This window comes from Odontesthes bonariensis, chromosome 22 (assembly GCF_027942865.1).
Source record: "Odontesthes bonariensis isolate fOdoBon6 chromosome 22, fOdoBon6.hap1, whole genome shotgun sequence".
Taxonomy (NCBI): domain Eukaryota; kingdom Metazoa; phylum Chordata; class Actinopteri; order Atheriniformes; family Atherinopsidae; genus Odontesthes; species Odontesthes bonariensis.
In genome coordinates, this window is record NC_134527.1 from 11346416 (window position 1) to 11369115 (window position 22700).

The 22700-nt window shown below is 40.0% G+C and overlaps 2 protein-coding genes and 1 long non-coding RNA gene across 3 annotated transcripts; 1 reads left to right on the top strand and 2 right to left on the bottom strand.

The window, feature by feature from the left end:
- The first annotated feature begins 3164 nt into the window (after positions 1 to 3164).
- Positions 3165 to 5692, top strand: LOC142372527 (uncharacterized). Its single transcript, XR_012768263.1, has 4 exons — positions 3165 to 3242; positions 3616 to 3759; positions 3889 to 3931; positions 5229 to 5692. It is a non-coding gene; the product is annotated as an uncharacterized LOC142372527 (long non-coding RNA).
- Positions 5693 to 7645: 1953 nt separating this feature from the next.
- On the bottom strand, positions 7646 to 13446 carry noc4l (nucleolar complex associated 4 homolog). Its single transcript, XM_075455847.1, has 15 exons — positions 12997 to 13446; positions 12764 to 12884; positions 12406 to 12512; positions 12006 to 12113; positions 11741 to 11890; positions 11555 to 11657; positions 11393 to 11427; positions 11258 to 11308; positions 11055 to 11166; positions 9798 to 9858; positions 9582 to 9692; positions 9292 to 9455; positions 9020 to 9108; positions 8753 to 8866; positions 7646 to 8006 (listed from the first exon to the last, which is right to left on the bottom strand). The coding sequence occupies exons 1-15, from the start codon at positions 13267 to 13269 to the stop codon at positions 7887 to 7889; spliced, it is 1719 nt and encodes a 572-aa protein (XP_075311962.1). The 5' UTR covers positions 13270 to 13446; the 3' UTR covers positions 7646 to 7886.
- Positions 13447 to 13644: 198 nt separating this feature from the next.
- On the bottom strand, positions 13645 to 16381 carry pus1 (pseudouridine synthase 1). Its single transcript, XM_075455848.1, has 6 exons — positions 15982 to 16381; positions 15556 to 15776; positions 15302 to 15439; positions 14861 to 14963; positions 14060 to 14760; positions 13645 to 13970 (listed from the first exon to the last, which is right to left on the bottom strand). The coding sequence occupies exons 1-6, from the start codon at positions 16034 to 16036 to the stop codon at positions 13938 to 13940; spliced, it is 1251 nt and encodes a 416-aa protein (XP_075311963.1). The 5' UTR covers positions 16037 to 16381; the 3' UTR covers positions 13645 to 13937.
- Positions 16382 to 22700: the final 6319 nt, after the last annotated feature.

Genomic DNA, 22700 nt, shown 5'->3' on the forward strand with positions numbered 1-22700 from the left:
TATGGGTTGATCTTCTTGTAATTAAAATAGAATGCCATTGTTTCATTATTTTAGTCAGTTGTAGACATTAGCCTCCTGGGGTTGGATTGGGTGGTGGAATAGATTGGAGGGGACGAAAAAGAGGCTGGGAAAGGAGAAGATGCTTTTTGTTATACACTGGAACTTTTATGATGCGTAGGAGAACATTAAAAAAATGATTTTACATTTTTTCTCACCTCCATTCGCTTCCTCTTTTCTACTTGGTGATTTTAAGCCCTGCTTCACACTGTGAGACAACAAGCCAGTCAATCCATTGATGGTGATAGGTTGCAATGACTGATGAAGCTGATGTCAGTCTCCTAGTCTCATTTGGTTCAGTTTGTTGGGTTGACATTTTGAATGTGTGCGTCTTTGTTGAGTTCAGTCACTTACAATGTAAAAGTATCAATCAAGATTAATTTTATTTAATTTTGTATTTATTGAAGAGGGGGAGTTTTTCTTGTTTACCAACCATTAATGTCAAAGCTATGGAAGATGATCAATTACCAAAGGTGTTGCAGTGTGTGTAATTCTCAAAGCAGTCAGCAGTATAGATAACTGCTAAAAAGTGAAGACTAACCAAGCTTGGCATATTCCTGGAAAAATAACATAAAGTGCCATTTATTCCTGTATAGGTAACATAGAACGGTTAGGGATTCATATTTCCTTCTGAAATGAAAGAAACATACTGGGAATTTATTTTTCTATTAAATGTCAGAGTACAAAGCAGAGTTATACAACTCTAGCAAAAACATATTGTGTTAGTCTGACAAAAAAGACTTTTTTTCATGTAAACATTTGCATAAAAATCTTAGTCTGACCAAATTGAAACGAAATCGAGCTTCCCAAAACTGGACTAGCACACCCAGATAATGCGATTGGGAATCAAATCACTGGTGCACTAGTCTACATGCTCAAATGGGAGCTACACACCAAAGTTCCAACTTTTTGCATATTGTTGTAAAAGCAGCTCAGAGTGTATAATGATACAGCCAAATTCTCTATAAAGCTGCTCTCATTTACGCTTCCCTGCCTCTCTTGTTTAAACACACCAAAAATTGTGACTGGATACCAGCCCTCTGAGACTACGTGTCAACTCGAGGTCATTTAAAGCGTTTCCAGGGTCTTGCTCTGCCCTAACCACAGCATCATCTGACCAAATCACCATTCAAGTCATTTGAAGACAATGTCTGTGCAATGAATTCAGCTATTCTTACAATGATCTCCCACGGTGAAAGTTTGGATGGGCAGATCGTTTTGACAGTTTTTTTTCACACGGTCTACACTGTCGACAGTGATCCTGTAGACTCTACATATACTTTGGTTGATTACTCAATTCTGCTCCCTTCCATGCAAACTGGAACAACGATGGCGGTCCAATTAAATGGCCGATGTACAGACCTCACCTGTACATGTAACTGTATTGAGCATATTACATGATTAACAACTGGAGGCTGCAGTAACTGTTGATTTCTGTAGCTATTAAGGCGTTACGGCATATGGTTATGTAATAGGGGCTTTTAAATACTTTATGCACTGCAAAGTTAGCCTTTCCTCCCTTTTTCCTGTAATTAACGTCTACTAACTTTCATCATCATGACACAGACAAATGTTGTGAGTATTAATTCTGAATTTACTTAATAAAACAGCATTCTCTGGTATTTTTAGTGAACGTCTGCTTTGTTGGGTGATTTGTGTTAACAGGGACATAAAAATTAGAGCTTATGGTGAACGGTTTTGAACTGAGAACAATGTGGTTAAGTGGCATTTGCTCAGCCAGCTGAGCAACCAGGACATCCCAAGTTAATCTTTTTTTTTTTTTTGAGTCAGAAGAGAACAATTTAAAATTACTGTCACACCGCCATCTGGTGCTTGAGTGAACTCCTTGCATCGTTTCCTAAATTTTGTCGATTATGAAAGTAAAACTCTAAACCTACTCTGAAACAGATTTTCTGCAAGAGAAATTTACTTTTTATTGTCATCAAGCAACTCCCATCCAAGCTACACTGCAGTTATTTGAGTTTTTATAGAAGTCAGCGAAATTCTCCTCAGAGGAAATATATGTATAAATCTTGATCCTTTCCTCAAAATGCATAATAATCATAGTAACATCCACAGAAGATATCAATAGTATCTAGCAATCTAAAACGAAAAAAAGAAATGTGACAATAATTCTAGTACAGTAGACACATGTATGTTTGCAGATACAACAGTAAAAATGGTCCTACCTCAAAGGCAGTGCCCCTTTTGTCCAAAAATTACTCTCCTCTCTTCACGGCACATTATAAACTGGCCACAAAGGCAGCTGCGACATGTCTGTGTGTGCACATGTTTATGCCGGTGTGTGAGTGCATGAGATTGCACTAAGCGTTTCTGCAGCTTTAACAGTTTGCCTTGGCTGCATGCAGATGTAGCTGATGGGGTGTATTACCCTAATAGCCAGACCAAAAACAGCTACCTTACTAACACTCTCACACGCACATACTCACGGTCTCATCCCTGAATGTGTTAGCAATTCTGGCTCCATCCCTCAGCCGTGCAGTAAACCCCCCTCCTTTTCACTCGTTCTGTCTCTCTCCTCCATGTGTACTGCCCGTTCAACTGACCAAAAACAGCATAACACATGGCAGCTTTAATTTAAATGGGATGTCTAAATCTGCTGAGCAGTAATGTCTAACTCATTACATCACAGATGGATGCAGTTCACATACAGAGATGGCCCTGCATCTCTGTCTTCTGTACATACTTTCCAAAGAAATTGAAAAAAAGAGTAGAGGGCTTTTCTCTTTTGATGCTATAATACTGTTTGTTTTCTGTATCCCACATAAAGTTAATAACTCACATACTAGCATCTCTTTGCTCAGTCCACCTTCTCTAAATCCCTAAGAGGGCTCAAATTAAATCACTGTGGTGGTTTTAGTAAGGTTACATCAGCAGCAGGCACTCAGTGTATTCTCTCTCTAGCTGTTCCCTGTTAAACACTGGGACAGAGGTACAGGACAGAAGAGAGGGCAGAAAGAAAAAGACACCAAGTGTGCATGAGTGAGAAGAGGAAGCAGAGTGTACACTGTGTTCCACTCTGTTGCCTAGCAACACTTGCTCACTGTCTGTTCCCATCTTTACAGTGGACGCATTACTCGCAGTGAATTGGTTTCCAGGCCTGACATGAGGCCCTGTGAGACAGGGACTTGGGAACAGATGGAAACTGGATTGGGCAGAAACAGGTAATGACCCTTTTAAATATGCAGTAGTATCATTTAACTACTTAAGCAAACTGCTGCTTTTGGATCACATCGTGGCCTGGCCGTTTTCTCAACTTTTAGGGGCATGCTGTCCTCTTCTGGCCATAATAGTTAAATGTCTGTAATAGCCTATGCCTCTCTGATTGATTCTGACAGGCAACCTATCGCTCTGTGTAATTTTTACACCAAAGGGTTATAATCAACTGTTGAAACAGTGTAAAGGCACAGCAGAAAAAGGATTTAAGTGCTTTCTGCAATGAAGTAAAAGAAGAGATGATAGTTTTGTTACATTTTATTGTTGTATGGTTTGGAGAGCATTCAAATTAACCTCTTGTTCTGCTTGTGTGCTCCACAGTTATATAATAATATCCCTTGAACAAGGCTGCAACTACCCCAAGGGCTCCCTTTGGAGTGCAGCTGTGGGTGCCCTCTGCTTTGGATGTGTGTGCTCATTGAACACTGATGCCAATAAATACTAACAGGCAGGTTAAATGCATAGGTAAGATTTATGTTTATTACATCATAACTATACGCAATGAATACTCTAAGCTATCTGTGTCAATTCCTGTTGACAAGATGAGCATATGATAACACTTGAAATATAACGCGGTTTTCTTTTTTGTTTTAGGATCATTGAAATCAACATCATCATCAAAAATCAAGGAATTGATGTAAGGAACTAATCAAAGACAGCTAATTTTGAAGAAATAGAGAAATCTGAGACACAATACCATTCTTTCCAAACTCTGTGTAGTTTGGAACATAACTACAGCTTCAAATGAGATTTCATTGCAGCCCTATCAAATTACATGTTCAGATTTGATCAGCGTGTGGTACATCCCATTTATCCTGGACTGACATTAAGGCTAATGTCCCCGGAGTAACTTTTATCTTTGCTGTAACAGCAGTGAAAGCTGCACAGGCCCACAGAGTGCAGAACAACATTACCTTGCCCTTGGTGTGCAGGTGGTGATGGTGTATGTTTCTGTCAGCGATCATAGCCAGCTGTCTTTGGAACCACTGTAACTCCATCTGAGACTGTCTCAGCAGATCTTCCACATTGATGTTGGATGTTTGAGCCTTCATTGTCACCTGTAAAACAATCCAGATAATACCTTCATGAATCTCCAATCAAACTCTCCACCTCCTTACAGACAAAGACGCACAAATGCCTAACCTGTGTGTGGAGGATGTTAAATCCAGTTATTCATACAAACCATTTGAAATGTTTCAACAAACGGCTTTCATGATAATAATAGTATCTGGATTTTGCCCTTTTTGCATGGGCAGCTATCATCTTTACCACAAACGTGATATGATTGTTCAGAATAAGAAGTTCTTCTAGAAAATAACCATAAGGAAGTTAGAAAAGAAAGAAAAAACAGACAAAACTGGGCTACATTTATTCGTTTTGTTTTTGTTTACCGCAGGTAGACACACAGAAAAGCATGCATTCGCTACGTTAATCATCTCATTACTCAATAATTCGTCACTCAAATTGACTCAGGTGCTATACTTGACTGCCACAGATTGAAAGCTAAATCCCTTGTGCAATGTAGCATTATTGCCCCGAGGTTCAGATTGTCAAAATGCACTTGTAGGTGTTAGATTGATGTAATGCGTGCATGTGGATGAATGTGTTCAGTGAGAAAAAGAGAGCTCCATTTAGTTATGTAAGAGAGGATTACTTTATCACAACACCACATGACAGGAGAAGCATTGAAAAAAGCATCAGCTCTTTTTACTAGACAGCAAATCCCCATTTATCTTGACCTGCTTTGTACCTCTGTGCAACCACACACTTACTCACCCACAGGAACACTGTATATAAAGCAACAGCACAACATGACACTGCCACACGTGGGGTTGAGGAGGTTAATGCTGTTTGTAACTCAGCAGATTTAACTGTATCATAATAAATGCTTCTTTTTTTCTGTTTTTAGACTAATGCAGTTCTTTTTTTCGCAGAAGCAACCGGCTACTTCTTCTTCTTTTTCTCCATCGTCTCTATTGGAGCTTTTTAGGGCCTCAGCCAAACGCTCAAACAGCTTCTGTGTGCTGACTCACCTTGGACAGCTTCTATTTCATTGCAGGGGATTGTGGAGGAGGAGGGCAGACACAACAACAAGAGGACACAATGCTCAGGAGTCCTGGAGATTTATGCAGAAATGTTACAACCTGCCAAGACCACTATGAACCTTCTTTGATGCCAAAGCATTTCTAGCAACGATTCATTAGAGTGAGAGCAGAGCGGTGTATCCATGACATGATACAGATCTGATTGGGATTTCTCATTTGCCATCTGCTTAAAGACTGATCTATCAGCCCGTGACATTGATTATTTTCATGACACTGCCACTTCATTTCAAAGCATCACCTAACTAAGATGTTAGACTTTTGATCCTGTGAATTTAGATTATCTTGATTGTTGAGGCGACTCTTCGTTGTTGCACTGTTTAGTTTGAGTGTTCAAATTAAAAATAATTGACAAATAAATGCATTTTAGTAAAGGGTTCACTGAGATAGTAGAAATAGCATGATAGCTGTGCGTGGTTTTGGAGTTTGGCTCCAAACTGAAGTGTCTAAAGCTGTAATTTGTCTCCTGAGTTGGAGTTTCTGCAGCTGGAGAAAAAGTAAAGTGCGCTTTGTGCTCCGACAAAATGACAGACATTGGTAACAATGTGTATTTGATACAAATTGTCACAAATCATATGCAACTTGAAAACATCTCCAACTTTTCTTACCCATTTAAGATATGGTCTTCATTTTCTTTGATTCTCTCTCCACAGTGGTCTTGTTTTTGTAGCTTCTCATTTTCTTGGTCCCATGCTACCCCTCTTCCTTAATACAAAAGCCATCGAAAACTAAAAATTCAGACTCGCAAGCTTAAAAGTAGCAGGGCTTTACGTCAGAATTAGTAGTCTCCGTGATCTCAAAATGAGCTGGTTTGCTGGTGTCGGGTATGGCTATATGTAGGTCCAGTTTTGGAAAGCTTCTCCCTGGTTTGACGTGCTCTTTTGTAAAAGAAGACGGTTATGATTCATAATTTTCTCTCCCTGTGTTCTTGTACACAGGCTGCCTGCAGTGTCACCATATGGTATACTTAACAAGAGGATGAGAGAATGAGATGCAAAAAAGAAAAACAGCCTACACTTAAGAAAAATCTCTCACCTGTATGAGAGGAAAACAGCTCAGTTATTCTAAATCATGGCTGCAACCTTGTAGCATTTTCAGTACTTTGTATAACGTCACTGCAGTATAGAACTATATACTTTTTACAACCACAACATCAAATCATGCTTATTAAGAGGAAGAAAAACATCTCTCACAAATCATCACGACAGGTACCCCAAACTTACCATGACTTAAATATATCTACATCCAACAGAGACAGATCAGCGTTAATGTTCAATTATTTAGTCTCTTGTTGATTTTCTTCTTAATCACAAGCATCAGCAACTGCTGAAAATGTTTCATCAGAATATCATTAACATCTTCACGAATAAACGAGTTATTATATTTCCACAAATAAGAAAATGACGTTTATCAAATTAAAGGAGTCCGTCACAACTAGCCCCTCGGTGAGGATAGTACACTGCTACTACTACAACTACTTGTACATGGATTCATTACTTCTAATTCAGGAAACATCTGCGTTCAAAGGAGAGTGTAACTTGTCTGCGAAAGAAGCTTTACTTTTTAAACAGTATCAAATACCTGCACGGCTGTCCAGCAAGCAGTAATGTAAGGAACACGTATTTTCTAGCGCCCTTATTACATAACATTTTACTTATGTGGAAAAAAAGTACTTTTCTAAAATAAATGAAGGTGCGGTGGGTGTCCTTTTCTTAAAGCAGTTCTGATTAAGGCTGCTTTACACAAATAGTAACCCAAAACTTTAAAAAAATAAACATCTGTGCAAAATTTGTCAAAATGGCGGCTTGTAGACACCTATATCAACATAAAATGTTCTTCATTTTCTAAACACGTATCATAGATAACATTTCTAAGTTTAAGCTTACAGTTATCTAAACCCGTGAGGTAAAAGAAAATAATACTTCTTCAAACAACCAACTTTCATACCATTTCTGTTGTTTCTCATGGTGTGAAATGGTTCTACTGCTTTTCCAGACAATTTTACAAATCATGTGTATTGTCGTCCATTGAATGTCTTTTAGTAGTCCACTGCCAGCTTTAAATCTATCACACATACCAGAATGTAAGCACTATAAGGCCCAAAGGGTAACTGAGTAATCAGTGATAATTTTAATATGAAAATAGAGCGAATCTTTAGATCTCACATGTAACCCTAAGCCTTATATCTAATCAACTTGTAACAGATCTCGTCACAAAAGTGCCAAATAAGAGTCATTTTCAGAAAACCATGACCCTGAAATATCTTTATTGATGTACATTTGTCACATATCAAAGAGCAGTCATAAAGGGGAAAAAATATAACACAATGTAAGCTGGTGCTGATCTAACACTGCACTCGTAAAACTTTTTTCATGAGCACATCCATGGGAAGAGTCTAATCTGCTAAAAGCATCCATCCTGAACGATCAACCACTTAAAAAAAAAAATGATACCACATAGTGATACCAACCCTTTGTTTTTTATTAAACTTCAAACTAGAGAAAAGTGCTGTGCCAGCACATTTCCCCCTCCTTTCAGTAGCTGCGTGGCCATTTCAAACTCCAATGGGATGCTCTTGATCTGAGGCTTCTTCAGGTCTCTCTCCATCAACTGTGGGTAAAGAAATAGGATGTATTATCCATAACTGGATGTTATTTACAAAGCTGGTCTCACACAGGAACACCACATGTTTTTGTCCAGACTTCTTCCACAGTTGCTGTTCACACAGGCATATCACAGTAGGCTATTTCTGCCTGGGATGCACTCTCTTGGCTGGAAATGCTGGGAGGGGGTGCAGGGGAACAGCTGTCCAGAGCATGCAGGACACAGCACGGGATTCGGAAATGATGCTGTATATATCGCTTTCCTAACAAAACGTTCAGAATAGCAGATGAGGCTCCTTGCTGTGTTGCTATGAGACCTGCATGTATCTAAATGTATCCAAAATAGCAGGGAGTGAGTGGAAAACAGTGTGCAGGTTAGAAGCACACACACACACTCTCTCTCACTTGTACAGCAGCAGCAAATGTCCAGAATATCTGCTGACACATCCCTACATTGTCTCCAACCGATGTTCCAGAGATTTAACTTGGGTCTGGTTGGAGAGGCTACTCAAGAAGTGCAGAGCCAATGTGGCAGACATTTCTGTTCTCACATGCCACCGCTCCAGAACATCTCAAGAACATTTCGCTACTCCAATGTGCGCGTGAAAACGGTTTTCAAGGTTAATATCTGTTCACTTTGTATTCACCAACAGACAACACTCTGCAATTACACTAAGGTAATATTAAAAAAGTTGTAATTAATCAATGTGGAGTTGAGAAAAATGAGAAAGGTTCATTTTCATGTCTCATCACCTCGAATGCTGTTATCTCAAGCACCTCACTGATGTCCTCCTCTTGCTCTGGCAGGGGCGTGTTGATCAACATAGCAGCTTTGGCCACATCTGGATGGTAATGCTTCTGCAGCGTCTGCAATACAGCGCACAAGAAAATGTGTTGCCATTACAAAGTCTTCCACTAATCATATTTGACATTTCCTCCTCTCGTTTTCCCCAAACGAAAATGAGAAAATGCTGATAGATGATTCATTTGCGAATCTGAAGCCGTCTCACACTGGCACACCTTAATCTCCCACAAGCTGCTCTCTAAGGCACGGCAGTGAACAGGATCCTCCTCATCCATTATATACGGATCCTCGAGAGGCTCAGTCTCTGTGAACAGAAAAACAATCCAAATACATTTAAGGTAATTTCTTGGGCTGTGGAAGAAGATTATATATCACAATAAAATGATTTCAAAATGCTTTATAGATTAATAGAAATGTAATTGAGGACACATCATGAAGTGTCATTGAGACAGCCCCAGGCATAAACAGAAGTATGATTGTCTCTAACCATCTTCTGTGCTGGGCTTGTGAATCAGGACTCTGCAGGACGGGTGTCGACGGATCAGGTTATAGACGAAGGGCAGCACTATCAGAAGGGCTGTGGGTGGAGCTGTGAGAGCCAGACGAGCCAGGCGTTTGGCAAACGCAGCCACCAGGTAGACTGGCAAGTGACTGGAGACAAGTGCAAACATAATATATGCTACCGGGTACACATGTATGTTGTGTTTTCATGAGCATAAACTGTGGTAAAAAAATATATCTACATTTTTTTATGAAGTGCTGGATATATAACCTTACCTGGAGCTCAGGAAGAGATTGGCCAGATGGAAAAAGCGCGCCCTGTACTTCACATGAAAAACAGACGGCTCGAGGAGATTGTACAACTTCTTATAGAAGTCGGGATAATCTCTGTGAACACACACAACATGCAGCATTTATGTCAATTAAAATGTCTCCGAGCTGAAATCTCTGCATAGTTATAGGTAAGCAAATGAGCGTTTTCATCATACTCACAGGTTGTGTTGATGAATGAGGACAAAAAGGCCATTGAGGGCCAGCAGACTGATTGCGCCTCCTGTTCAACAGAAAAGCAGGGTTATTGTTACCTTACACAAGGTTGTAGTGCTGGCTGAAAGCTGTTTACCCAACTTTCAAATTCTAAAAAAGCCTTTTTGCAAATCTCCGCCAGTGCATACTTTACATCTGCTTGTGCAGTAAAAGTGGGGCCTCTTTTTGAAGGAACTTGTACAGATACAAGGACTGCTTCAATTGTATTCGGGTGAATCACTGAATCCCCATCACATCCCCACACCAGTACTGTTGCATCGAGTTAACCACCCGCCCACCACCAGCTCATTGCCTGATATACTGTTAGATCGTTAGAATTTTTATCATTTATTTTCAGAAAACTGTAAAGAGCATTTCTGTCTCTTCAAACTAAGGGCCGACTGACCAATGTTTGAGGGCTGCTTGAGCGGAGCCAGATGGAATCTACCATAAACTTTTAGAAGTCACCCGTGGAGACAAAGAGAAATGAACATGCCTACCGGATGTAATATTTTAGCCATCGGTAATCAGAGCAGAGAGTAATTTGACCCTGAAGAGAGCACCGGTTTTACCCTCTCCCACTGAAGGAAAAAGTCAGAACAGAAAGTTTTTTGGTGTGAAAGTGACTTGGGAAAGTAGAAAAATAATTGAAGTCTAACTCGTTGCTTTTATGAAACATAATCGAAGTTCCAACCAAGTTTCAAACATAAAACAAAAACTTTATCTGGCAAGAACGAGACAGTTCTAGGGATTCTCTGATGATTATGGGAAAGGACTAAACACCTTCAAAAGCTTTTCCTCTGGCTGCACACAGTACTCAAAATCACACTGTAATTTTTCTGTCACGTGTATTTACTTATGTTTTGTTTAGGTTTTTAAAGGCTAATGTTAAGAACCCCTGTTTACATGGGTAAAAATTTAGTTTTTTGGGTTGATGGATATGATATTGCTTTCCCATGTTCAACCAATCACCGTGTTACTCATGTCCTCTGGACCAATCATCGTGAGGACACATCAAAGACGTCTCTCCTCGTGTTGGAAAAGCTAAGAAAAAGACGCTATATTTTGCATCAGAGCCCCATTTACCACTGTGGCCTTGCCCTGCGGAAATATTACATTCCAGAGTCAAGATGTCAAAGTGTCTTCATGGTTCTGTCACAGAAGTCAGTCAGTTCAACTCTGTCAACTCAGAGCTGTCACGGCAGAGAAGCGTTCACGGCTTACCAACGTCATAGGCAGCTGTCAGAAAGTCGATCATCATCGTGGGTTTGCTCATGTGCGGCAAAATTGAGTCATGAAGGATCACCAAGATTTTTTTATACATGCTGTTTGGCAACTATGACAGAGAGATGAAAAGAAAAAAATTCAATGGGACGAAGCGTGTGTTAGCAGGAGAAGAAAGTGTTGGTCGCGAAGTAAACATATACCTTGTGTTTGAGAAAGCCAAGCCACATCCTCTCAAAGGCACGCTTGTGGTCCTGTAGCAAGAGAGAGGATTTCACTGAGACACGCTAAACTTACAGACGCACATTTGAAGGGGAGATTTGAAATATTCTACTCACTTTTAGTTTAGCAGCTTTCCAGTCCTCGGGCTTGGCTAGAAAAGAGAAATATGAAACGTTTGGGTCTCAGCGAACAGTTCTTTTCCTCACTACACAGTGACAGGGAAGCATAATCCCGTCAAAAAGCTTTCTGACGTCTTCAAAATGAAAAACAGTTCTCACCTTCCCGTTTCACCATAAAGTTGGTTAGCTCTGATTCTTGGCTTGGAATACTGATGTTGGACATGAGAGTGAACACATTGTTCTGATATACAGGTAACACAGCCTAAGAGGAACAAGCAAGCAGCAATAAGAAAACATCAAACAGCACAGAAAAAAAATTAAATCCTCCATATCATGCCTTCCTACCCCTTTGTTTTTGTCCATGATTTTGCCCACATTCTCACGAATGGAGCTCATTACGTAGTAGCGCAAATCCTCCATCTCAAGGAACTCCTGGAACCTGGAGATCAGCAGGGAGTTGTCTGTGGTCTTTGACAAAAGGTTGTCGACCACTGCCTGACGGTAAACAAAAACGGAAACATGACAAGAATCAAAAAGGTTTCGGTCTTGCAGAAATAGATGGAAAATCGGCATTATTCATTGTTCTGACCACAGACGCCCAATAATCTACCTGGAGCAGTTCCCTTGGGAAGCTGTGATGTTCGCTCCAGTCCAAGTCCTCCAGAGGGTGCTGTCCTTCTCCTGCTGCAAATTTCATCAAGCAACAGAGGGCACTTTCCTGTATTCAAACATTCAATAACAATGACATTTGAAAGTTAGAATTAATGTCATTTTCTTTCTTTAGGCTCTAAAGCACAGCATGGTGGTGAGTGGCGGCTCAAAAAAATGGCTTTTGGCAGCGATAACTAAATTAAAACATAATTGCAACAGTTATCACTCGTTACCAGCAAATAAATAAAATGATACGGCACAATGAATGGAAAGACCCACAAAGCATAGTGTGGCTTCTTTTGTGTGCAGAAAGATTTTCATTTTTGTGACTACAAGATGTACAGTCTAAGCGAACTCACCTTGACTCCATGCAGCTCATGGTTGAGATGCTCCAGCAGTATCTCCACACAGCTGTTGTAACGGTGTCGCATGAATATCCGGTACTTCTCCTCAGCACTGGACCCTCCTGGACCACAAAAGGACACAGACACGCTTGACTAACCCCTCATTCACAGGTTCAATGCCAGTTTGCAACCAATGCCAGCCAACTTTTGCAGATGAGTGATCCTTCAGAGGGCCTGATGTTTAGCTGGGAATGCTTTCTATTAGGAGCCAATTTCTCGGCTATCTAGTCGTAGGTCTCACGAGCTTCGGGTGTAGCAACGCTGGTTCTTCATTACGGGTAATAATCACATGTAGTTATTAACCAATACTCACCACTCAACGCCTCCTCCTCCTCTGGGAGTTTTCCTATGAACAGTTCTTTTCTCTCCAGCAAAGTGTAAAACAACTTACTGCACGCGTCGATTGCACTAACAGCATCCTTCTCTTTTTCTGACTGTATGAAACATTAAGAACACAAACAAGTATAGACACGCTAAGGTTAGCCACGCCGTACAGAGTAGATGGTGCAAAAGATAGGCTATCATTTAGATGCTTCATTTTTATACCTGGAGGACCTCGAGAATGTCAAAAACGTCGTTGGCGTGTTTTCTGCTTTCCAGTATGCGCTCAAGGATAGTGTCCAAGTCGATTTTAGCTGTTTTTACACGAAGTTCTGATGATTTTGCGGAACTCACGTTGCGTCTTTTGGCCGGCGCCATGTTTACTGACCTGATGCTGCCTTCGCGTGATCTGGAGAGTAGGAGAAAAGGCCACCCATCAGTGGTCATACATCCTCCGTTTATTTTACATGAATTAAAACCAGTAATTAGGATAGACATTTAAAAAATATGGCACGTAAGAATATAAGTATAGCTTAAGTACACTGTTAGTCACATCCCGTTCAAGGTCAAGGCAATCATAGTTTAAAGGCAGCTCTTCTACTTTACGAAATCCTGAGATATTGAATGCAGCATTTGGCCTAAACATTCACGGAAGATTATCATTGTCAACACTTCTGAGTAGTTTAATTATCTTAGAAGGAGCCTGCATTTAATGACGTGTGTACAGGACATAAAGATTTTGTTGACATTAAGGTGTTTAATAATCAACCCCAGTTTTAAAGAGATAAAAACATAAAAGATGAAAATTACTCCTTAAGAAGTATACTATCAGTATTCTTTAATAAAAATAGATATGATATTTGAGTGAGCAGAACTCCTTAATCCTCATATGATAAAAGTCACAAGACAACTTACAAGAGTCAAACAGCTAACGTTAATGTAGTTACCACTGCCAGAACATCATCAAACTGACGAGGCATCCACATTTATTTCAGTGTGAAATGAACATCAGGAAACAATCGATTTGCCAGAAAGAACAGAGAGTTTTTATTATGTTGCTTTGATAACAACTTTAAATGAAAAATAAGATTTAATAACACTAAAATAGCCAACAAAAGAAATGTTCTGATGAGAAAAATGGATTTCTTCTCTGCAGGGGGCACCGCCTAATCGGAGTTGTTCCCTTCATCTGCATTTTCCTGTGGAAAAAGGGGAAGAAACAACCAATAAGAATACACGACGACCGATTGCCTATTTTGAATATATTAACATCTTAATTTCCAGATACCTGTTTTTGATCCTTATTGTCTCGCGCTTCAGCAGCTGTGCCTTCAAAGTCATGAATTGGAAGTGTGGACATCCAGCTGACCATGGAGCCCTCCTGACACTCTGTCTCCACAATGGTGGGGTAGATGTGATCTTCCTTGAAGGCCTTAATCGCCGCCTCTTCACGATCCCATTCCAGCGTCTCATGCAGGCCGTCTCCTCCAAATCGTTTGTTGTACCGGTCAAAGTGCACCCTCTCCAGGATCAGCCCAAGTCCCGGAGCTTTGGGGACATCCACCTTCTCCGGTCCCCAGCTCCGCTCAATCACCTCCTCCTTTGCATAACCCTTTACCACTGCAATCACCAAGCCAATCATTTTGCGAATTTGGTGCAGCATAAAGCTCTGACCTCTCACATTGATCACTGCAAACTCATGATCATTGCGGATAAAAGGCTCTCCACAGGACATCTCTGTGATGTAGCGGCGGGCACTGGGGTCATGTGCAGCCTTCTGGGAGGTAAAGTTATGGAAGTTATGGGTGCCTTTGTAGAGGGCAAAAAGCCGGTTCACCCTCTGAATTGTCTCTGGATCCAGTCGAAAGGCTGCTATATTCCCTAGATCATAGTCTTTTTGGGAAAAGGCCACAGTTGGAAGCATGTAGCAGTATGTACGAGCATCACAGTTGTTTTTTGAATTGAAACCCTGGGTCACCCGTTTAAATCCTGAGGGTATGAAAATAAGAAATGGGTTTTTTTTAAATTTAGCATTCATTGCACAAACATCCTGGGCTTGTATATTTAACTAATTTCAACAGTTTCTCACCGAGTACCCTGATCTGCAGTGGCAAATTTTGATTAATTTTTTCAATGATGTCCTCGATCAACCACAACTTCAGAGACACCACCTGGCCTGCAGCAGACACACCCTAAAGAATTTTCACATACGTAAACAACAATGCAGTTTGTCAGTGACATACCAGTACATATGAAAAATAAATATGCATAAACTCATCCTGTACATCATATTCCCATAATAATACCAAAAACCTGCAAAACTATCAACCCATAGGCAGCATGTAGACATTCACACAACCGTTTGAACCTTAACTGACCAATAGTTGTACTAGTACAAGTATTAACAGTGCTGGTTGCATCACAATGGAAACACTTAAACTACTTCTCTGTAATTGTGTCAGAAAATCTTAATTTCTCTTCCTCCAACACAAGTGCTGTGCAAAGACAAATCTACCGTGTGAATGCAAACCTTATCTGTCCTGGCGCATCTTTGGAAGGACATTTTCTTCATGTCATTGCCGTGGTTTTCAGGAATGCAACCAGATTTAATAAGGGCAGTGACCAGATCATCTTCAATGGTCCTAAACTGGGAGGTTCCAGGATTTCTCTGAATATTGAAAAAAAAAAAAAAAAAAAAAAAAAAAGAATGTCAATGTAAATACATTTAGAAAATAAGACCAAAGAGTGCTGCAAATAAGGAAAACACACAGCCACAGACTGTACCTGCATTCCATAATATCCCTTCCCAGAGTAAGCCAGAAGAAGAACCACTTTCTTCTTTGGATATTTCTTGTCATCTTCGGTGTGTTCCCCGTCGGCTTTCACTCTTTTAGTGGCTCTCTCAGCAGAATCCTCATTCTCCTCATTTGCCCTTTTTAATAGCTTAGCTGTCTGCTGATCTGGGGATCCTTCGCTCATCGTGCACAGCAACTTTAAAAAACCACCTGTGCAAGTAGCAGGAATCATTTCCAGCGTTAAAACCTCCATATGCTACCAACTCTGTGTTACGTGATATGATTAAAGTTTTATAAGACTGGAAACAGCTTTTGTACATATGTAAACAAGAAACCTCACATCAGGGATAACTACCTTGGCATGACATCGGTAAACAAAGGTTAAACTGACAAAACAACAAAAGAATCGGCTCACCGTTTCTCTGAAGCGTCTGTCTAAAGGCACTTAACAGTGGTCGGACTTCAAACATGTCAGGCTAAAGAATCATGAGAAGAATCTGCAGCTAGGAGATGCGCACAGCTCCATAAGCTCAAATAAATAAATTAGCTCGAATTATCGCCGGATGTTTCGATAAAAAACTAAGCTGAAAGCGTCCGTAAGCGAAACATGAACGAATGGCGATTTATATGACCGTAAACATCAACACTGTGACTAAAACTATTGCTACATTCAACGAAAATGTCCTGTAGTGGAAGCAGTAGACAGTCACACATGGCACTGTCAACTTCGACCTCCGGTAGCAATCTCGCGAGAATTGTTTTGTTCTCTTCTTGTGTACGCGAGAGCAGTCCCATTCACTTGAAACGAGGGGTTAAAAGGTTCGCTGAGTACGTTTTTGTTCGTTTTCACTTCTTTTACGAAGAGCGTCCGAATTGATTAAAATCACTTTGTAAAATCCAATTAAAAAACAGAGAGCAAATTTACAGACTCGAGTGTTTTATGTAATGCATAGTTTGTTCAGTGCCAATGGGTTGCATATAAAATCCGATTAGCCTCTTAATACATACTTATTTGGTGTACTGTTGAACTCAAACTGTGTGGCGCTTTAATTGTTACATTTAGCCTCTCTTTGGACTGAATATAAATTGAACCTCGTCCCTATTTAATTAAAAAAAAAAAAGATCCATTTTGAAAGGAAACCTACAAAGCTAAACAATAAATTGACAACTCGTGCGTGAAAGATTGTCTTTCATAAGGATGTTTGATGGAGATGCGGAGTGGTTAATCCAAAATCAGATTTTGAAACGTGCGTCAGAACCGATTAGAACTGTACCATAATCCTTGCCGTTCCTGCAAAACTTTGCAAGGAATTCAGAGGAAACATAATCTGTAATAGTGTATTTGTCCACTTGAGTGCAGCAAAATCCCATTAAAGGGATACAAGGTAGTTTAGCGGCAGTATAGCGATCTCTATTGGTCAAACTGAAATTCTACACTGTCGTAAAAATGCCCACCTGTACACACCCACTAACTAAACATCGTGGCGAATGCTGCCGTTGTGTTATTCAGTCAGTGCAGTTAGGTCATCTGATTCACAAGTGTAGACTGCCCACGTAAGATACTATAATCAGAGATTTTCTGTAGAGAGAACTCAAGATAATATGCTATAATCCTGTTGCTGGAGGAAGTGGCCGGGGACAGCTCGTCTGGGTTTCTCTGCTCAGGCTGCTGTCCCCGCGACCCGATCCCCGGACAAGCGGAAGATAATGGATGTATGGATGGACTGTTGCTGATCTTGAATGGGATTCTTCCCTCATCATGGTGTATTCGTGGAGTGATTCCTTTGTATTAGCAGACACTTACAAAAGTTACATCTTAGACAGATGCGCGCAAGCACTACCAACACACGCCGCAATAAACGCAGACTAGCTCTACACTATTCCGATTACAATCACAAATTAATCAATTTTCATTTGTAGATAACAATTCTTGTTCGGATCAAAACGCTATTCTTATTCTAATCAGGTCAGTCCGTGTATTTCTGAAGCTAGGCTACGTCTCGAACTCAGGAGGAATTAGAGCACCGTCATCACCTGTCTCTTCACGATCTAAAACGCAGATCACTATGGTAGATGAACAAGATCACGCTTGGAGAAATTTCACAAAGATGGGAAGTGCCAACATCGAACGTTTCATATTAAGTCTGTGAAAGGCAGAATATGAAACGCTTGGTGTTGGCTCTTCAACGCAAGCGAACACAGCTACAACTACAGCTAGCATACAGTACCTAGCTAAGTGCCGTAAACACAAACGACTCTTCTCGCGCATCACGACACTTCAGAAGCGGGTCGCTCCTGCCGAAGTTACATATGGGATTTTCAGCATACAGACCCCTGTTGGGAGCGAGACAGGCTTCATTCGCTTACTATTGACTTGTTTAACCTTTGTTAAACTCCTAAAGGCTATAATTTTAGGTGAAAATGCTACCTAGTGCCCCTTTAATGGAAAAACGATCCTGTAAATGAGAATGGAAGATTTATTGTTGATGCTTTTCTGAGTTTTCTCTTCAAAATTAACTACAAGAGAATTTGTTTCTGGTGAAAATAATAATTTGACCTATTAAACTGCTGGCTTAAAGAGCTAGACCAAAAGCCAAACAAAGGATCTTGGATCTTTACATAACTTAATGGCTTCTGTTTAGGGTAAACTGCAAGTTTGTAATTAAAAGAATACGTTTAGAAAATTCTCACACCTGCTCACATCAGTCTATTCCAATATCACAAGTTTTTTTTTTGGGGGGGGGGGGTTCATACATTGTAAACAGGCTGGTGTATAACAATAATATGGCATGATGCTTATCATAAGTCTATCATATCGAGACATTATGCATTTTAACTTACAGTAGCCACTGATTATAATTAGCTGTGAATCGTGGAACCGTCATACATTTGGAAAATCACTTAAGTCAAATAATTGTGGTGAAGAACTTAATCACTTCCAGGGAAGAGAAGTGTTTGTCTTTCTCAAGGACATCCCAACAAGGACTGCTGATGGTTGCCAAGAGGCCATACTACTAACTGTCTCATCATGGGATGTCCTTAGACAATTTCACTTTTTCTTAGCACCTTATAAGGTGATCAAGTGGTTTTCTGCTAAAATGCCAAACATAGACATGCTATGGGAAAAGGACCTTGCTGGACACAATCACATATCACATAAGTCATGTGCCCATTCAGCAACAAATGCTTGTCTCACTGGACGCTGGTGATTCTCCATGTGACACAGGGGTTCTTCAGGTTTTGTGGCACATCTGATAAGCTTTAGCAAGATAAAAAAGCTTTCACTTTTCTGTTAAATTATCACAGCTTTATTATCATTATTATTGTTGGCACCTTTAAACCTTAAAAAATCACGAGCGAAGGTTTTTGGATGATGGCAAAAAAAAATAGAAAATACACCACAATAAAATGAATCATTCTCTTATTTGTTTTCAGAACTCTAAACAATGGCAGATTTACTCTGTACAAAGGATTTCAATGGGATTTAGGTCAGTCATCACTGCAGGCCACTTCTAAACAGGGCATGTTTTCTTTTTCAAATCTCCTTTTGTGTCCTATAAATGTGTATATGATTGTTGTCCTACAGAATGAAGTAGGACTATCCCGTCGGACATAGTTTTGTCACAACACGTAACACATTGCATTCCAAATAGTCTGAAAGTCTCCTGATTTCATCAGAATATCTAATGTGTCATGGTTCACGGCCCAATATCACCTTCATTTTGTCGCACTGTAGGGTGTTTATTTTCTTAATTAAAAAAGTCTTTTTGTCTCCATCCATCCATCCATTTTCTATACCCACTTAATCCAACTGTAGGGTCACGGGGGGGGGGGGGGTGGAGGGCCTATCCCAGCGGTCAACGGCTGTGAGGCGGGGTACACCCTGGACAGGCCGCCAGTCCATCACAGGGCCACACAGAGACAAACGACCACACACACGCTCACACTCACTCCGAAGGACAATTTAGAGACACCAGTTAACCTAACATACATGATTTTGGACGGTGGGAGGAAGCCGGAGTACCCGGAGAGAACCCACGCATACACGAGGAGAACATGCAACTCTCTTTTCGTCTCTTATTAGAAATTTTTTATTTTTTTTTAAACTGATCCACTGTATTTCAAAGCGGATTACATTTGGTTGCCACTGTCCAAAGATCATTATCCCAAAGAGACTGTGACTTATCTATAAAGATTTCAGCAAAAATGAGCCTCATTTGACTTAACTTCAAAAAGTGGTACCCTCCTTTGACCTCACCAATCCAGTTCTACTTGATTCATTGTCCAGCTTTTAATATGGGATAAAGCCATCCATTGAGGTCAGGCCAGGCATCTTTACATGTCTTACATGGTGCTTTTCCCACAATCCACTCAAACCCTCTATTTTTGAGTTTCTGTTTTGCATCCCATCCTCAGTGTCTTTTCCGGTTTATAACTGTAAAACTTCTTGATAACATTTTACAAGAAATTAACAGGGATTCTGGGATCTTTAATGATTGCCTTCAAACCTTTAGAATTGCACATTTCTTGATAACTGCATTTCTGATGCTCACAGACAGCTGTCAAGGTAAAAAAGGAACTGGAAACAAACAGCCCCCTTTAATACAGTAAAACCATCACTCACTTATCATTTATGGTAGCCTATTGTTAACACTGTGAAAGTTGAGCACGGGTAAAACCTATCTAGAGTAACGGATTTAAATTCATTAAAAGGGTCCAAGTATTTGTAAATGTTGAACATTTTGTGAGTGTTTTTTCTTTTACATGAAAGCCTTTTTTAATTGTTTTTATTAATCAACTTTTTTCTTTTCTAAAATTATTTTTATTTCACAGAAATCGCTCATTTCAATTCTTCTCTGGAGATCTTAAAAGGCTACACCTCAATTCCAATGATTCCATAAAGCACTGTACACAAATCAGTCACTTCCTCCATTGAACCCCCTCAGATTCAGTGCTCTTTGGCATGTAAATATCATCAGAATCATTAGCTGGGCCATAAAACAGGCATCAGACTGAGGAGGAAGCATTTCAGAAATGATTGGTTTGTTAGTTTCCACACAAAAGCTTCTCTAGGGTTTAAAGAGAATGATTAGAAAAGAAAACACACAGAATGTGAGGGCTTGTCCGCTGGTTGAAAATGAGTCGATGATAGAATGGTTTGAGCTGATAGAAAGGCAACGGTAACTCAAATAATCATTTGTTACAACCAAGGTATGCGGGGGAGTATCTCTTGTGCTCGTTGAGCTGCGAAGCAAATGGGTCACAGCGGCAGAGGCCTAGACAGGTTGCCTCAGCTGTCAGATAAAGACTCAGCTAGGAGGAATTTGAGGCTACAAGCAACATATCAACTCATCCAGCTGCGTAATAGAAAAAAAATTCAGGCACAGAGGAAGTTTTTTGGCTCACTTTGGGTCTTTTAATCACATACACTCATTAGTTAAGTAACCTAACTGAGCATTGTTGAAGTGCATAATTTTATAACCACAAGATCCTCTGATGGTTACTTTAAGCAAGATAGAATATCATATCACAATGCTCATATCATTATAGATCAGTATTGCTGCCAAGAATTAGGGCAAGTGAAATATTGTACGCCTTGTCAGTGGGGCCTCTGAATCATATCTTGACTCAAAAATGAAAGAACAGATTGGAAAGACAGGGTGAAAATGAACCTACATGATATGCATACCTCAAAGAATTATCCCAATGTGCAATTCTGCTGCTAATCTCATAGTGCAACCGAAAAGAAACAGTTTTAATCATCTTAAAATGTACTGTTAACATGTGACACCACGTGTATTTCATTGAGACCTTTTAATTCCATTAATATTTCCTGGAAGTGATACGTCATCCGGTGAAATCTTTAGAGCCAAACCTTTATTCATTTATTTAGTTTTTCATTTACAGCGGCATTTCACTGAGAAGACATCATGTGACATTAATCTCGTATTTTACTAACAAGCAGTAAAGCTCAGCCATCTCCTGTAGTCTGACAAAAAAAAACAAAGCCTGCGTTGTTGTGATCTTCAGTCTCTTGAGATGCACCATCTGAAGTTTGAAATTAGCTCTACAAAATCACCAAGCAAGCTGTCAAAGTAGATCTAAAGCTCCCAATTTTGCTACTCATTTTAGGATCTGCCCTCCACTTGTTCTTATTTTCCAGGTTATAAAACCCAAACCAATAAACAAGATAAGGATAAAACTGACTCAATAACACATAACTTCTACTCCAGCTTCAGTGTGCAGTTTTGATTGAAGACAGATTTTATCATATAAAGTGACCATCTGATTCTTTAGCCCAGTGTTCCTCAACTTGGCTCCTCGGAGGCCGGAGCCTTGCATAGATGTTTACCTGCTACAACACACCTGGCTCCAACTATTGGGTCATTAGGATGCTTGTGCAGAACTTGAGGACAAGCTGTTGAGGAGAGACATTTCTTAAAAACAACTAAATCATACAGAGCAGAGGCCCCCGAGGACTAGAACTGAGGAGCACTGCATTAGGCTATACATATTCATGGATACAACCAAAAAAAGTCCTTTGAAACTTTCTGTGAGTTTAGGGACAACTGTACATCCTTCCAATACTTTAGAGACTATGATCAGTTTTTCATTTCAGTTTTGAAAAAGGCTGAATATCAGATTCTCTTGTCAGGTTCAAGTATTGAAACCCCATCTTTGGATTAACGCACCAGTTTTCTGACCACATAATATATGTCACAATTCTGTCGTGACAGCTGAGATTAACCCCACTATAAGTATGTTTTGCATCACATAGCAGAGCAAAAGTGTAGTTTGGGTGTGAAATATGCATTTGTGTCAGTTTTGTATCACATTTGTTCATTTTAGGTTTGAGGAAAAGAAAAGTTCTACTTTTCTTGCTTCTTATCACCATGCTCCTCGCAGCATAGGGACTGATAAAACCTTGTTACAATCAACTGGAGTTAAAGTAGCATTAATAGACTGAGTGTGACAGCCTGGAGCTCATTCACAGCACTTCACTGTCTGTTCTTCTCTCAAGCTGTTGTGTGATTGACAGATTTGTTTTTCTTCTAATATCAGGCAAACCCTTGTCTTCCCTTATCAGGAAGGCAGAGACTCACTGCTACAGCACTCATTTATCTCAGTGGCTGA

Bases quoted from the DNA above. Each gene is read 5' to 3' on its own strand.
- pus1 (XM_075455848.1), bottom strand. From the start codon at position 16,036: ATGTTTGAAGTCCGACCACTGTTAAGTGCCTTTAGACAGACGCTTCAG. The intron at 14,761-14,860 runs GTGAGAAACTGT...TCATACCCTCAG, and splicing joins ACTGCAGATCAGGGTACTCG to GATTTAAACGGGTGACCCAG. The intron at 13,971-14,059 runs GTATCTGGAAAT...CTTTTTCCACAG, and splicing joins ACAATAAGGATCAAAAACAG to GAAAATGCAGATGAAGGGAA.
- noc4l (XM_075455847.1), bottom strand. From the start codon at position 13,269: ATGTCTATCCTAATTACTGGTTTTAATTCATGTAAAATAAACGGAGGA. The intron at 12,513-12,763 runs GTGAGTATTGGT...TTTGTGGTCCAG, and splicing joins GGAGGAGGAGGCGTTGAGTG to GAGGGTCCAGTGCTGAGGAG. The intron at 11,658-11,740 runs GTAGGAAGGCAT...TGTTCCTCTTAG, and splicing joins TCATGGACAAAAACAAAGGG to GCTGTGTTACCTGTATATCA.